Here is a 15,840-nt window from a genome sequence, read left to right on the forward strand (position 1 = left end):
CATCCGAATATTTGATACAACTCTTTTCCGTTGTCTTGAAATATTTGAAAATATTCCGCCCCAAAGATGGCCTGTCTCCGTGAATCCCATCCAGGTCATTGAAATGTTGGACATACCGCAAACTTTATTGACACAGGGTTGACAAACAAAAGGCAAGTCAGAGCTCGTCCCTTTCTCGTATTCATGCACGCTAGCATGTGAGGCTGCTGGCGGCACAGGAGGAGGGAGTATGGCTTAGGCAGAGCGGGCGGGAAAAACAACAGCTTTGTTTGTTGACAGATGCCTCCATGCTTATGGTTTGTTAATTGGATAACAATGTAAACAATCACCGATGGCGCCCGTCTCCTGTGTCAGTGTGGCATCTTGTTTCCCTACTTTCCTTTTCAGAGTCAGATGCTGCGCTTCCCCTCGTCATCGCTCCCTGGCGCAGAACTCTGATCCAAATTTTGCTGCAAAAACACACACACATCAAGTTGTATGAACTTCAAAGACAGATGCACGCGCACTTGCCCCCACCCCAAGCCTCATTTACTCCTACCTGATGCTGTGTTGTCACAACAGCCTCCCGGTCTTATTAGCATGTCAGCCATTTGCGACACCCCACTCCCAAGGTGGGGGGAAAAAAAGAAACGTAGCAGCCCGGTTGATGTTTCAGCCCGCCGTTGGGATGCTTTATATGATTGCAGCGAGTTGCGCGCCCCGAACCCCCCGCGCTATTTGCTCCCCGCAGCGTTGTGTGGTAGTTGCTGAGGTGAGGGGCTCGAGGTGATATGGCAGCCCATCCCTGCTCGCACCAGGCTTTGTGGCACCCACGCTGAGAAGTCAAGTGTCTAAATGGCACGTTGAAATGAGGGCAGAGATTTGAAAGACGGCGGGGTTAAAGGCGGGTGCTGTGCACGGCGGTGTGACATTTCAAAATACCCCTGGGAATGTGAAGGTTTGCCTGATGTTGATATGTCCTCGTCACCTTCGCTTAATTTATTTGACTTCATTTTTCCGACCCTCTGCCACATGCTCAAATATATATAACAAGGCTCTATTTCTTAATCAATGATTTCACTTTGTTACTTTCTGGAGCAAATTAAGTGCATGGACATGTCGAGAACGTGTATGACTACTCTTTCCACCAAATTTATACTCGTTAAACTTGAAGTTAACGTCATTTTGACGTGTCATAATTGCTCTGCTATTTGTTCCTCTCAACTCTCCGACGATGCCGTTTAAGCGAGGTTTTTTTTATTCGTATCAGACGAGGCAGACTCATTTAGCTCTTTACCTCTCCCTCCAAGCTGGCTATGAAGACAAACCGACTGCTCTGTCTCTGCCTGCCGTAGAGCTGTGCGCGGCGGAGGTGACGTGTGTGCGTGCATGTATCACTAACTCTGTCACTATTACTACAAAAAAAGGGGAGTCTAAACAACGATCGTTCAATTTTAGCGGCTCGCAGCACAGACTGAACTAACATTTGACACAGCCTGTGTCATTCGCCTGCATTGTACGACGGTACTTCCCTTAACTCATTCGGTACAAGCCGATTCTGGGCCAAGTCTGAAAAGACGTTTAAACACGTCTTTGGGAGTGAATGAGTTAACTTCACACATCTTAACCGACACTGATGAATTGGTCTAGAGTTAAATGAATGTTGTGGAAGCAGCCCCCTTTGATTTTATTCATATGTGGTCTTTCAAAATCTGGTCACCCCTGTTTTAAATTGAGACGCGAACCAGTTAATTTGGGATGAATTCGTTTGAACTTGCTTTTCTCTTTTTTTGTGTGTTTTTTTGTTTTTTAGATTTTTCTGTTAATTTTTAATTGTAAATGGTTCATTTTAAACCAGTCCTAATATCAAATTTCTGAACTTGAATTTACAAGGGATGCATTTTTTGTCACTGCAGCTTTATTTTTGAAAACTGAACAAAAAAATCAATTCACACGAGTGTATATGAGTAACTACGGAGCTCCCACAGATTGACTAACCTGCTGTGTCGACAGAATAAAGCAGAGCAATTTGGCAACCCGGTTCAGATTAGCAGCGGGTACAAACGTGTGTGTTGACAACGTGCCTGTGGTAGACTCACACGCTCGCTCGCTATAGAAAATACTGTACATATGCTAATGTTAGCTGGTTATTTGCATTTCAGTTGACCCACCGTTTACCTGTGAGACGTGTAAATGTTGGCAATAGTTGTATTTTGTTTAACTCCCACAATTATGACACTGAAGTTCAACTCAAACCGAAAATGTTCAATGTGAACGCTTCCACGAGAATAATTTATGCTTTAATATTGTTTTGTTTTTTTTTTTTACGTTTTAGAATCAGTAAAGCTGAGTTGATTTTAAAATAAAATCCAATTCAAATCCTTTTTGTTTATTCGCAGTTACGTGTTATTAGTACAGCTTTATTACAGAAAAGCCATTCTTACTGTGTCAAAATATCATTGAAATTGCCTTTAATAATATCGAATTGTATCGTTAAAAAAAAAGCCCAAAACATTTCTGTCAAGTCCTTTGGCTTTATAACTATCGATTGTATCAGTCAATTTATCCTTAGACTCCTAATTTCAATTGCGCAACCTTAAGGTTCGTACTTCACTCCTCATCTATTTTCTGCGGAGAATGATGACAGATGAAGGTGTGACTCGTTCATGGTCAGATTTCACGTTTCATTGCCTCTAATAGTCTCTCTCGGCCTGTCACTCTTTTTGTTGGAAGGTCAACCTTTACTGCGCTAGGCTTACCTTCTTCCACCCAGGAGAGCAGGTACAGGGAATTGCATAATTATCCTACTATGTGGTAAGAATAGGGTTCCTAATCAGAGGGGGCTGACGCAGCAGTCATCAGATAAGCCCTGGACACATCTCATTGTCACAGAACCTCCCCGCCGCACAGCCCATTCAGCCCAGGTGTGAGATTGGTCCGATGTAACACAACTCCACCGGTGATTAGCTCACATAAGCGAAGAGGCCCACGGGGGTGTCAGGGAGAGTCAGATTGTTTAAAAAAAACATGTCAGACCCCCTTCATGTCGGCTAACTCAATCAGCTCCGTGGTGGGTGGCGCTGCATTATTCTTCTGCCCGGCACCAATACCTCGTGTGAACAGAAAACATGTTTCTCTCTCTTTCAGTGTTGAAATTCGTCATTGTAGGTCATACAAAGGTGTGTCCTTATCCTCTCCTATATACTCCGACTCATTTTAGAATTTAACATCAATGCCACAACCGCTTTTACACTCCTCAGATTTCCGAAACACAATTTTAGGACCCCATTCCGTATGCCTGCTTCCTGGCAAGCATGTATTCAAAAGAAACAAGAACGAAAGCAACGGTGACTTCAGCTGTTGTGTTTCTGTAACTTGCAATCTAATCCTGCATATCGTTATTATTGGAGTCCTTGGAAGCCATTGAGGGAGTTTGTCGTGGAAGATCTTGAAAGGCCCGATCAATCCTTTGGACAAAGCGTCCAGCATGCAGAACCTTTCAGTTCACGTTGGCGTTTCTTGTTGAGGTGTAGAAAATGTGCCACTTGACTTTCTGACATCGAGTGCGCACAATATGATTGAACAGGCTTCGGGAATATTGGAATACACCGGTGTTCCGTATTCAGGATACCCAAAAAAAGTGTAATTTTTATTTTGTTTTGAAAAGAAAAGTCAAATTTTATTCCGTAATAAGTACCGAAAAAACAATCAGATTACAATTAGATTTATTCAAAATCTGGATTCTTTTGCAGGATTACATTTTTAACGGAGCACAGTCGAGTCCTTGCCACCGTCAAACTTGTTGGCCAGACAAGCGTTTCCCAGAGTTAGAATATAGCTCAACGGACCGCCGTTGGTCATTCCACCTAAAGTTTTTGCTAGCGTATGAATAAATGAGACGTGTCACTGGCTGTGTTGGTCGACAGCGGTCACTTCCAAATGTGAGTCAATGAAAATGGATGGTGACTGTTTTGCATCATATTCTTCTCTGTCTGTCGTGTTACATTACTTGAATATTATGGCACTTGGATTACTTTACTAAACTACCTTTTCTAACGGGTAACTAGTAACTAGTGCACCCACTTAACCATAAGCATTCCAGTTCTATTATCTGTCTCATTCTTCCATCTCTCTGCAGATCACCCAGTTGGATCCGGGATCAACTCTGCTGGAGGCCAAGTTGTTTCCACAGGAGACTCTCTTCCTGGAGGCCAAAGAGTAGAAAGTGACTGACTGAACTGGCCGAACACATGAGCATGGGCCCGAAACCATCTGGGTCTACACAGTATACACACACACACACACACACACACACACGCACACACAGGCATGCAGTGACACTCAAGTGCAAGTAAGCTTTTCTGTCCTCTGCAGCCTGGTCATGGTACACCATTTCCTGGTGTGCAGGTGTTGCACAGAGGAGCAAAGACAATAATATCACAAGCACACAGCCAACTCCACCTTCCCAAAAAACTACAACCCCCCCCCAAACCTAAATCTGTCTTTTGCTCTTCCTCCCCCAGTCTCCCGCACACTTCACATCGTGTGTGTGTGTGTGTGTGTGTGTGTGTGTGTGTGTGTGTGTGTGTGCGTGCGTGCGTGTGTGTGTGTGTGTCATCGCTTGCCTCAAACACACCACACAGTGACGCCATGGAGATCCCGACTAGACAGACGTTGATCACAGGAAAAACACTTGTTCACCCCCGAGCGCCTCATCGACCACATTCAACACAACCAAGGATGCTTTTCCTTTGTTACTACATGGTTTTTGCGTTTGAAAGATTCAATAAAAGCCAGCGAGAAGAGACAAGATGTCTCACGTTCGCCTATATTCCCCCGATTTCTCCAAAGCCACTCATCATCCCATTTGCCAACACCCCGACCACAAATCCACTTTTAACACCCACGCCCACCATATTCACATTCAGGTTGATGCTACATTGGTTTTAATTTGATATATATGAAGTAAGAAGTCAAGTGTGCTTGCTTCAAGTTATTTGTCACTCCCGGTTAATGTTTACTGTTAAAATTTGACACTTAAAACGGAAGCGAATGCAAAAATGCAACCAAACATTGTCTCCCCAAACCCCGACCCCCCCAAAAAATCCACTACATTAACGCAAACAGATGACATGAAACCTCATACGTGTGTTAATGGTAATCAGCAGCTGCTACTTTAATTCACATGGAAAAGCGGCACATACAAATAGAGCACACAGTATAATGCGCCATACAATATTCTCTCTGCGCTGTGGGATCAACGCATGAAGCAGCTTTGGAGGGAACCGTGACTGCATCTCCCTTCTTAATGATGCCGCATCTATATCAGGAAAGGTCAGAACAGCCCAGCATGTCGCAGCACAGAATGCAGATATTACTTGACAGAAAAGTGTCTGAATACGTTGCATTCGCGCCACTGCCAACAATCCCTCATTGTAATCCAAAGTAGCCGTAATCTCTTAAAACGGTGGGGTGTCAGGAGATAATATTACCATAAATGTCAAAATACTGTAGATTAATCGAGATGATTTTTAAAACCAGTTATTTTTTCCGGAAGCTGTTTAGAATTACTCGCGTCTCAAACATGATTTCTAGCGGCTTCCACTTAATCCTAGCGGGTGAAATAGACAATTATCCGATAAATCTCACTCGCGGTTCGTCATCGTATCCTGTTGTCTCCCCACATGTTTAGAAGGTCAATCCTTCCATCCACGCAGTCATTCGCAGTCACGGCTGTGTTTTCCTCGGTGCCACGTGCACATTTTGCCGCGCTTGTCTGCTTTCTCACGCGAGCAATGAGTCGCGCCGAACGCGCTCAACCGCCCTCACTTCCTCTGCTCGGGCCAAACAATGTTTGGCTGAAGGCAAGGTGGCGGCTGGAGGAAGAGCCGCGGGGCAAATCCCAACTTTTCTGTCTGCTTATCAAGCACGCATGCGACGCTTGATTGATTTCATCATAGGCGTGCGTGACGAACGAACGATACAATACCGATGAATGATGCATTGGTTTGCTGTGTATAATACTTTAAAGTATGTTTGCGTGAGCGCCTTGATGGGTTTAGCGGAATGCTCGGAAATCGAAAGAATCCATTCAAGAGTTGAACTGAGGGCCATCATAAAACCTTTAGTAGGTAACATTTATGTGTAAATTCCACACGAGTCTAAAAATGGTCCTAATTTGGGTGAAGGTGGGGGGGGGGCACATCCTAGCGTGGTTGCCAATCAATCTACTGTGATGTGACATAAATTTTAGGAGAATATTTCGGTTCATTGACTGACAAGTGACCAGTCCCGGGTGTAGAAAGCAGAGAGATTTAATAGTTGGGTTTTTTTATGGAGTACAGTGGCTTGCCGAAAGTATACGCCTCCCTTGAACTTTTTGACCTTTTGCCACATTTCAGGTTTCAAACACCAAGATGTAAAAATTGACTTCTTTGTTTGTGAAGGATTAAGACGAGATGGGACACAAATTATGAAGTGGAACGGAATTCATGCAATATTTTCAACTCTGCGTAGGGCGTACATTATTATTCGGCACGATTTAATCTTGTCTCGGTGTAAATACATCCGCTCTGCGATGGTCTTAGAGATCTGTTCAAATAATATTGCAGAGCAAACAAGTTGAAACAAGTTCAGAGTTTTTACTTCCCAAAAATGTGTCCCACTGAGCAGTGAGCGTTTTTGCGAGGGTAGCGGAGAAGTGGTTTTTCATCAATTTGTCAGGCTTTGTTCAAGGTTACCACGATGTTCGCCAACAGTGTTAATGGTCGCCAGCACTTTTTCTTGTAGCAAAGAAAATTGGAACACATTCAAAATTTGTAATATGTTCAAAATTTGCGACAAGAAAAAAAAGGGAACTTTTTATTTTTTTTTGCTAAAAATATATGAATTTCATTCCATGTCAGAATTATGTCCCACTTCATTTAAAAAATGAAAAACAATTTTATATCGAAATGTTTGAATCCTAAAATGTGGCAAAAGCTCCAAAAGTTGAAAGGGGGTGAGTACTTCTGCAAACCACTGTATATTCTCGCAGTCTATTATGTTCTCAGTCAACGTTTCCATGTCAAGTCCAGTTTACTTACACACACAAAAGGGTCGCTGCTTTTTTTTTTTAAATCACTCTAGTCTCCAATTAGACTTCCATTGACAAAAATCGTTTGGCCCGGATGTTTCATTTAATCTTCAACTGACATTCAATGTTATCGTGTGAACATGCATTCAAATTTGACATTGACAGTCAGTGAACAATTTTTGAGTCCATTTTTTTTCCCCCCCTGCTTTGGAGGAATTCCTCTTTGAGGGCAAGTGGATATTTCATTATTGAAAGTTCTTGTCGAGTCTGTTCGTGTGTGAGTGTGTGCCGGACATGTGGTGCTCAGGGCGAAGGTGTAGTTTGTTTACGCAACCGTCAGACAGGTGCATGCGTTCTCAGTCTACCTCGGGGGGACGGCGCGTGCATACTGCATCTCCTGTCAAGTGTAAGATTACAGTTGCTATCACGCAGCGTGACGCGTTGCACGCGCTTGGGCATGTTCCTCTGCTGACAGAATCGGAAATGCCTCGGAAACATCACGATACACCCCGTCAATCTTTGCCATTGCTCATATGTGTCCCTGAGGTTGGAACAGATCATTGACTGAAATCCATTGAACCTCCTGGACGAGGTCATTCCCGGGTAAATCAGGACATCCTGCGAGAAGTGAGGTGGAAAGATTCCACTTTAACCCACTCACAATAAGTTAGGGATCTTCAACTTTTGGGGGCAGATTTCACGTAAAAGCCCAATTCCCGCTGAAGTTTGGGACGTTATGTAAAACATAAATATAAACAGAATACAGTCAAACCTCGGTTTTTGTATATCTTTGTTTTCGACCAAGTCAGATTTCAACCTGAAAATTTTAGATTTTTATGCCTCGGATTACGACCGAAAACCGTTTTTCGTCCAAACTTAGCAAACCTGAATACGCCACGCGACTCCTCTCGGCTTGAAGCGTCACTTTCTTGTGTAACGTTCATTTTGAGCAGATGTGTTTGTTGTGATTTACGCAAATCTGACCTTTTTTTTTCTTCTGCATAGCCCCTAATCATGGGCTAATAAAATAGTTTCGGATTTTGAACAAATTCGAACAGCCTTCTGGAACGGATTATGGTCGAAAACCGAGGTATGACTGTACAATGATTTCCAAATCACGTCCGACCTACCGTATATTTAAATCAGGGGTGTCGAACTCATTTTTGTCGTGGGCCACATTACACTGAACATTTTCCTTCAAGGGCCGTGATGACTGAAACTGTATAACAGAAGTCAAGAATAATGTTTTATTCAATTATTATTCAAGTAACTGTAATGAGGGGCTTGGTAACAAGAAAAGGCTGACAATATGTCACTGATTTATTACATATGAAAATATGAAATTTTGGTACAGATTTTAGCAGGCATCATGGAAGTTGTCATCTTTGACTTTGCTTTTGCAGGCCACATCTGGCCCCTGGGCCTTGAGTTTGACACCTGTGATTTAAATGAATACGCGACAAAGGCATTTCATGTTCGAACTCATAAAGCATTGCAATGCTAATCATATCATCCAATGTTGTAGTGTAAGTCAGAGGTCCCCTGCCGCTGGTCGAGTGACAAGAGTTGCTCTTTGACACAAGAGTCAAATCTGAGTTGGATGTCTTCATCAGGCGCCCGTTTGGACCGAGAAGGTCCGCGCCCTCTAATGAGCTTTTAAGGCCACATCAGGATGCTGCGCGGGCACCACAAAGGACGAAAAGCCTTGCTGATGTTTAACCAGCCCCCGCCGGGGTCAAGAATGTCGCAGGCTGGCGAGGGAACAACATTCCTGAGACGGGCGACATTCTCCTCCCTCCTTTTGAAGTGGGAAGCGTGGGGATGTCGGAATCGCGGCATCTACGCTTTGGACCCCAGACTGGCCGAAACCTGCAGGGTCAGCCCCTCAGTTTACTTTCTCAGAGATGGCGGCCCCAGCCCAAAGAAACTGAATCTGAGAGGCTTAAACTGTTGGGAGGAGGCACAAAAGGAGGGTCAGTCATCTCGGTCTGTGTCTGTTTGTTAATGACACAATGCACATGCACGCAAACACGCGCACACACACACACACAAACACAAGTAGCCCTGTAACCAATCTGATTCCAACTCAACTTTCTTATAATTTAACTTTTTTTTTCGTTCTCTGTTAAAGTCCACCTCTCAAAGTTTTGTCTGGAAAAAATACATTTTGATGTTACAATTAACCCCACTTGTCTAAATTTGAGTTAAATATAAAGTATTGGTTGATTATTTTCACGTAATATTACATATTGTTCAGACCGTTAAATGTTACACAAGACAAAGTCTGCTTGGGGGCTGGGATTATTTTGGAAAACTCCCAAAAGTATGCACAGTTCAGTGAAAAAGTATTTGCCCTCCTGTCAAATTCCGTCCTTTTTTGAGCATAGTCCCCCCCGCCCCCCACTTTAATGTTTAAAATCATCAACCAAATGTAAATATCAAAACAACAATAACCCAAGTTAAACAAAATTCTGTATTTTAAAAGGGTGATTTTATTTATTTAGGGGATGGGGAGTCAAAGATATGTGGGACCTGTGGAAAAACTACTTGCCCCACAACAACAGCAGCAAAAATTTAAATAAAAAAAATTCTACAACTGGTAATTGGTCTCAACCTCTGCAGATATTTTGGCCCACCGTTCCTTCCTGAATTGATTTAATTCAGCAACACTGGAGGGATTTCAAACATGACTGGACATTTTATGGTCATACCACAGCATTGCAATCAGAAAACGAGTCCCCATTTAGATTTTGAGCACTCCAAAACCGTCATTTGTGAGGAAAAAACGTTTAAAAAAACATGGGGGGGGGGGCACAAGAAACCTTGAGAAGGGGGCCCCAGGTGGGGGAAGCACCTTCCAGGGTGACCAGTGTGCAATTGATGCCGAATGAGGCAACTTTTTTCACATCATATACTATACATGTAAAAATATGTTTTCTAAATGTCCACAGACATACCATTTACTTAGAAACGGGAGAGGTTTCTAAGTTAATGGTATGTAGTTCGGCACAAGCGAAACATTTTTTTAAATGTATTGCAACATAATTTTTACCATTTTTAATGTGCTCTCTATTTAGACCGTGCCAGTGGACTGGTTTATGACGTTTAACTAAATACTGTTTTATTTTCATAAATTGTAAATCCAACTGTGAACGGGGAAAAAATTAACTTAAAAATAATTTAAAATCCAGCCATTTTTCCCTCTATCCGTTCAATTTAAGTGCTCAATAAAGCACAGTTTGTGTAGTGAATTCGTTCTCTCTTGAAAAGACGCTCATCAATGTGATCAATTCGCAACGTTCCTCTGACGGACAAGTCTTATCACAACCTAATAAAGCAATAAATGGGCCGTTTGGGGTTGTGAATGTGCGCAGTGGCGCGGAGGGAACTTATTTATTGCTTCATATTAATTTAGAGTCCCCCCTACCCCGTCCCCACCCACCGCGCGCATGCAGTGCGAGGCGGCCGAGGACATTTATTTAGGAGGGCCCAGTCTTTGTGCGGAACACTTGAAGTTTCAAAAACAAGGCCAATTGAAGCGGGCCCGCTCAAAGGCGGCGCCATTGTGCGACGACACATTGAGTTTGGATTGGGGACAATGGTGTTTCTCAAATTTCCCGCAAAAAGAAAGCCATCCTCCATCTGTGATCTCAATGAGCGGCTTTTCAGCGCTCAGTCGCAGAAAAAGGAGGCAGATGTGGAGGGGACAGAGCAGCCGCAGAAAGAGAAACACAGAGTGTGTATGTGTGTGTGTGTGTGTGTAGGGGGAGGGGGGGTGCGTGCGCGCCTTTTAATTGGTCTCACACACACACACACACACACGCTACAGTTAGGTGCCCGCACTGGAGCTCAGGAGCTGCAGAGTCCAATAATCCGGCCGTGTTGATGAATACTTGTAGCCCATTCATTAAACAAAAATAATCCCTGCCAACCTTGCTCCTAGCCACAAAAACGCCTTTGTGTATATGTGCGTGTGTGTGTGTGTGCGTGTGACCAGCAATTTGGAGAGCTTTCAAAATCTTTAAAATATTCATACGCCATACACGGGCTCGAAATGACTCTACTTGAAGTTCTGATAATGAGGCATTTTCTTTCATATTATTGAGCCTTTTTCCAGAAATGATTTTCTTCAGGCATTTCTTGAGTTAACAGCACCACTCATCTTTTTGATTGTAGTGTTTCCCAGGCGCAGAGATGTTGTCGCGGGTGCGTCTCACCTCGAGTCAGTCAAAAAAAACCTCATGTAAAAAAAAAATTTTTTTTACATCGCTCAAAAAAAAAACATGATCAGTCATTGCCGAATTTTATGTGTGGTTCTCTACTCATGCCCACATCAACCTTTTGGAAACGATTGCTCCAATGTTTAGGATTTCTTTGTCATTCCACCTTTTCTTCCCCCATAGCGCTCACACACAAAAATATTGTGTCCAAAAACCACAACTAATGTATGTACACATTTCTACTTATGCCCACTTCAACCGTTGATAATATTCAAACAGTTACCCCAATATTTGGGATTTACTGGACGTTCAGTGTTTACCTCTCCACAGATGCTCACTATTCTTAATGTACTGAAAGAGGAAAACCTAAAACCCACATCGCATTGAGCAAAGATTTTTTTTAGGAGTTGTTCGTTCATGGTCACGAACACATTTGCCAGACATTCAGTTTTTACTGCCGCCATCAAATTTCTTTACCACGAACCATTAAAACTGTTTGCGAATGTCAGGTGAACGTCTTTGCAACCTTGAACGAACCCTGGCGGAAAAGAAAAAACACATTTGGGCCGTGCGCAAACACTGGGGTCACATAGAATATATTCAAAGAGATTGTTACTTTGAATTCCTCTTCAAGAGAATTACTTGATGTTGTCAGCCTTAAAAAAAGTTTCTGTCATTAAAAAAAATCTATTCTAATCTGAAAAGCCACACAATGGTCAAGTGTATTCATTTTTTTCAGGCATTTGTATTATTAGCAAACGCTAGTTCGCAAACGTAGTTGTTCTTGTTTTATTTGCGGCTGAACTGCACTTGCTTGCAAACACATGTTCACACACATTTCCCCCTTCCTTTTTTTCCGCGTTACAAAAACGACTTTTGTATATTATCGACAGCAAAAAATATATATATTTTGACTTCGAGTACATTTTAGTTTATACGTACATTTATGACGAGGCAAAAAGTCGATTATTATTATTATTTTTTTTTTTGGTAAGACAAGTATCTGAACTTCGATGTACAGAGCACGGGTTAAGTCCTCTACTACTTTGGCCGCTTGAAGTAACAAGACAAAAGCAAGCTTCTTTTCTCTCCAAGTGCGACTCTTAACGCGGCGCTTCCGGCCGGCGGCCACAACGTGGCTAAAGGGGGAAGCCAGCCAGCCCGGGCGGGGTGCAGGCATGAGGGCCGGCCTGGCGTCTGCGGGAGAGGCCGCGGCCGCTCATCGGGGGAGCGGGGGCAGCGGAAACATGCTGCTACATATGTCGGGTCAAGCATGGCCCTTTTGTTGTTCCCTTAAAAGGGTGTTAAAAACTACTCATCTGGAGCCTCGCTCAATGCAGTCAAAGCCCGCTCGCGCTTTGGTGGCTGCATGGGCCTAATGAAGCGCTTCAAAGACGATTCCTTGCTGCACGGTCACTTTTAATGCGCGGGGGGCATTTTTAATTGGCCCGCTGGAAGAATGGACGGGGTAATCCCAATATCATTCTGGGTTTTTTCCCTTTTTTTTTTTACGATACTCATCAAAAGCTTGGGCGTCTTGGACCGCCGCGTGATGAGTTTTGTCTATCGTATGGTGTGACGCACTCACAAGTCACTTCTTTTGGTACACTTGCACCATCTATCACGGTGTTTCACAAGCTATATTTCCATCTAGCCATTTTCCGATCCGCTTCATCCTCACAAGGGTCAGGCGCTGGGCGTCTTTGGGCAGTAAGGGGTGGGGGCACCCTGAACCGGTTGCCAGCCAATCGCAGACAACCTACTGTATATTTATTATTTACTTTGCATTAGAAAGATCTCACCAAAAGAGTAGATAGTGTTCCTCCACTTATTTGCAACTAATTACAAAAGAAGTGATCACCGTTTTTTTGGGTGCTGCGGAACTTTGTTGAGGCGAGTTGAGGAATTATTCACGGCGGGCGGGGGAGGGGGTGGAGGCGCAAATAATTTACACTCTTAAATACCATGAAAAAAATCTTCTAATCCCCCACTTCACCACTACCAAAAAATGCGATTAAACAGTAAATTGGATTTAAAAAGTGAGTACCAAGAAATACGTAGAAAGCTTGGAAAGTGAATCCGCAAATGTCGAACCGTAAATGTAACGCAGGTTACAGCGCCACTGTGCATAGCTTTACAATGTCATCACGTGCACACCTTTGGACCAACTTCAATGTAGTTTTGATACAACAAAATATTGGAAGCTGCCCTACAAAATGCGTTAACAGTAACAAAAAAAGAACAAAGAATCCTCCGTGGTGTCGCCTGTGTTGAGACATCCAATCGTGTATTATTGATAAGATCAAAGTTCTATGACCCCATGATAGGGGTTGCAATGAATCAAAAGTACGAATAAACACTTGATCTGCAGTTGACAGTGGATCAAGCTGTCAACATCGAGCATCATTAAGTCTGTGAAGGCCAAATTTGGATGCGACTGACTCGCTCCATTCATAAAATGTGCAGCTGTACCTAATATAGTGACTTTGCTCAAATACTTGCCGCCAGGCTCATTGGCACGCAGACATTTCCGTTCGTAAAGTTGCAACGGCACCAACGAACCCCGCAGTGAGGGAGAAAAGTGCATGCGGGTTGTTTTCTTTTCCAAGGATTTCGCATCGAGTCTTCTTCCTTTCCGTCAGGCGGCGGCGATCCGGGCACATAATTACTTTGAATGTCAAAAAGATGTCGTTTTAATATCGTCTCCATTAGCCTGTTGGCTGGCTAATTAAGGTGCAGATGAGGAAACAGATGGCATTTGCTTACAGTGATTCACCGAGTAAACAAAGAGGAGAGGCAGGGATGGAGGGATGGAAGGAGGGAGGCCGTTTTCTTTTTCTTCTGAACCCCCCCCCCCCCACCCCCTGCCGCCCCTTCTCCCCGCCGCGCACGTTGTTCACTTCTCGTCCTCCTCCACGCGAGCTTCTTATGCAGGCAACGTGCGTACATGAGGGAGTGAACAGGTGAAGGAGCAGGTGTTTGCGTGCTACCCTTTTGCAGCGCTGCGCGTGTGCGCGCGTGCGTGCATGTGTGTGTGCGTGTGTGTGAGTGAGTGTGCCAGCGCGCACACTTAATCATATCATTCGACACTTGATGAGGAGGCAACGACGCCACCGCCTCATCGCTGCACTCGCGGCAATATAAAGTGTATAATATATTTCTTTCCTTGGATGCAAGGATGCTTCTTTATTTTGGAGAAAAAAAATCCAAAGAATAAGATATATTTCCTATATTCCTATTTATTCAGATGAATGTTATTTTCATTCTATTTTACTACATGACCTGGCAGACTCCAAGAAACATTTCAATGTAGGATTAAAGTGTTCCTTTATTTGTGTGGGTGCGTTTCAATGACAGCGTTGGCAAGCTATAATCATGATAATGTAAGAAAAAGCATCATAATCATTACTGCTACAGCAACAATAACGATTATGAATAATAACAAATTCTCATTAGTTCTTTGAACTAATAATAGTCAATATAGGCTACTGTATATATACCACAGACCTCCTGAGACTAAGTGATTTTTTTGTGAAACGAGCAATCAATACCTTTTCGCAATTGCACATATAAGTATAGATTTATTTTTATTCGTATGTTTAGATTTTTATAACAGTAATACCATTATGGGACATGATTTCCCACAGCTGTGATAAAATTGGAATATTCAGTATACTGCTCGAATCAATGTCACAAATAAGAACGCAACACAAATAACGAAAACATTCCAAGCACCGTAAGGATTTACTTAATTTAAATATTGCATCATTTAAATTGTTATGTAAGAACCCCACCCCAAAAAAAAGAGAGTGACGAATTGATTCAAAGGAAACATTTTAAACAACAAATTGCATTTATTTTAGTCCTACATTTGACACTAAATGCATGATTCACAACCATGTAACGCTCTGCAAACGCGTTTTTTCTAATGCAAACCAATTGTAATAGCCAATAGGACGAATATCTTTCAAGTTGATGACAATTTTATCAAGTCACATTTTAGTCGATTTAACGGTTACAAAAAAAAATGCTACTTACCTCCTGGCGGATGACGGAAGCGTCATTATATTTAATTAGGGGACCTATAAATATCGAGCACACGTGTAGAGCATCAATAAAAGTCACCGGAGTGATATACATAATGATGTCGTTTTTTTTTAAACACGCTGCATCCAACTTGAGCTTTGTGGGAACTCCCTTCACATTCTTTACACTTGATATCTTGGAGTTGGTGGTGGTTGGGGAGAAGGGGGCGCGAGGGTGGGGGGGGGGTAAAAAGAAGAAGAAGAACTCAGGTAGACACTGTTGAAAAAACAGAAGGCGGCCAATCGGAACGCCGCCTCCGTTTTTGGCCAATGACAGGCGCCACATTGTTGTCAAATTGCTCTAATGAAAACTTGAGCGCAACAATAGTGAGGGGAAGAGAGCGCCGTGTCGCAACTGACGCTCTCCGGAGGAAGTTAGTGTCGCGCGCGCGCACACACGCACGCACGCGCTCGCTCGTCAAGGAGCTCCTCTTTTCGGGGCGGGGTAGGGTGGCGGTGTGTGAGGGTGGGTTAGGGGGGT

General features: G+C 43.2%; 1 protein-coding gene across 1 annotated transcript in view; it reads left to right on the forward strand.

Moving 5' to 3' along the window:
- faf1 (Fas (TNFRSF6) associated factor 1) overlaps positions 1-4,789 on the forward strand; it is a 53,801-nt gene extending 49,012 nt beyond the window's left edge. Inside the window, exon 20 of the mRNA XM_052072833.1 lies at positions 4,118-4,789. Within this exon, the coding sequence (XP_051928793.1) occupies positions 4,118-4,201 (84 nt within the window). The 3' untranslated portion in view covers positions 4,202-4,789. The remainder of the gene's footprint in view (positions 1-4,117) is intronic.
- Positions 4,790-15,840: the final 11,051 nt, after the last annotated feature.

Source organism: Hippocampus zosterae, chromosome 8 (assembly GCF_025434085.1).
Source record: "Hippocampus zosterae strain Florida chromosome 8, ASM2543408v3, whole genome shotgun sequence".
Taxonomy (NCBI): domain Eukaryota; kingdom Metazoa; phylum Chordata; class Actinopteri; order Syngnathiformes; family Syngnathidae; genus Hippocampus; species Hippocampus zosterae.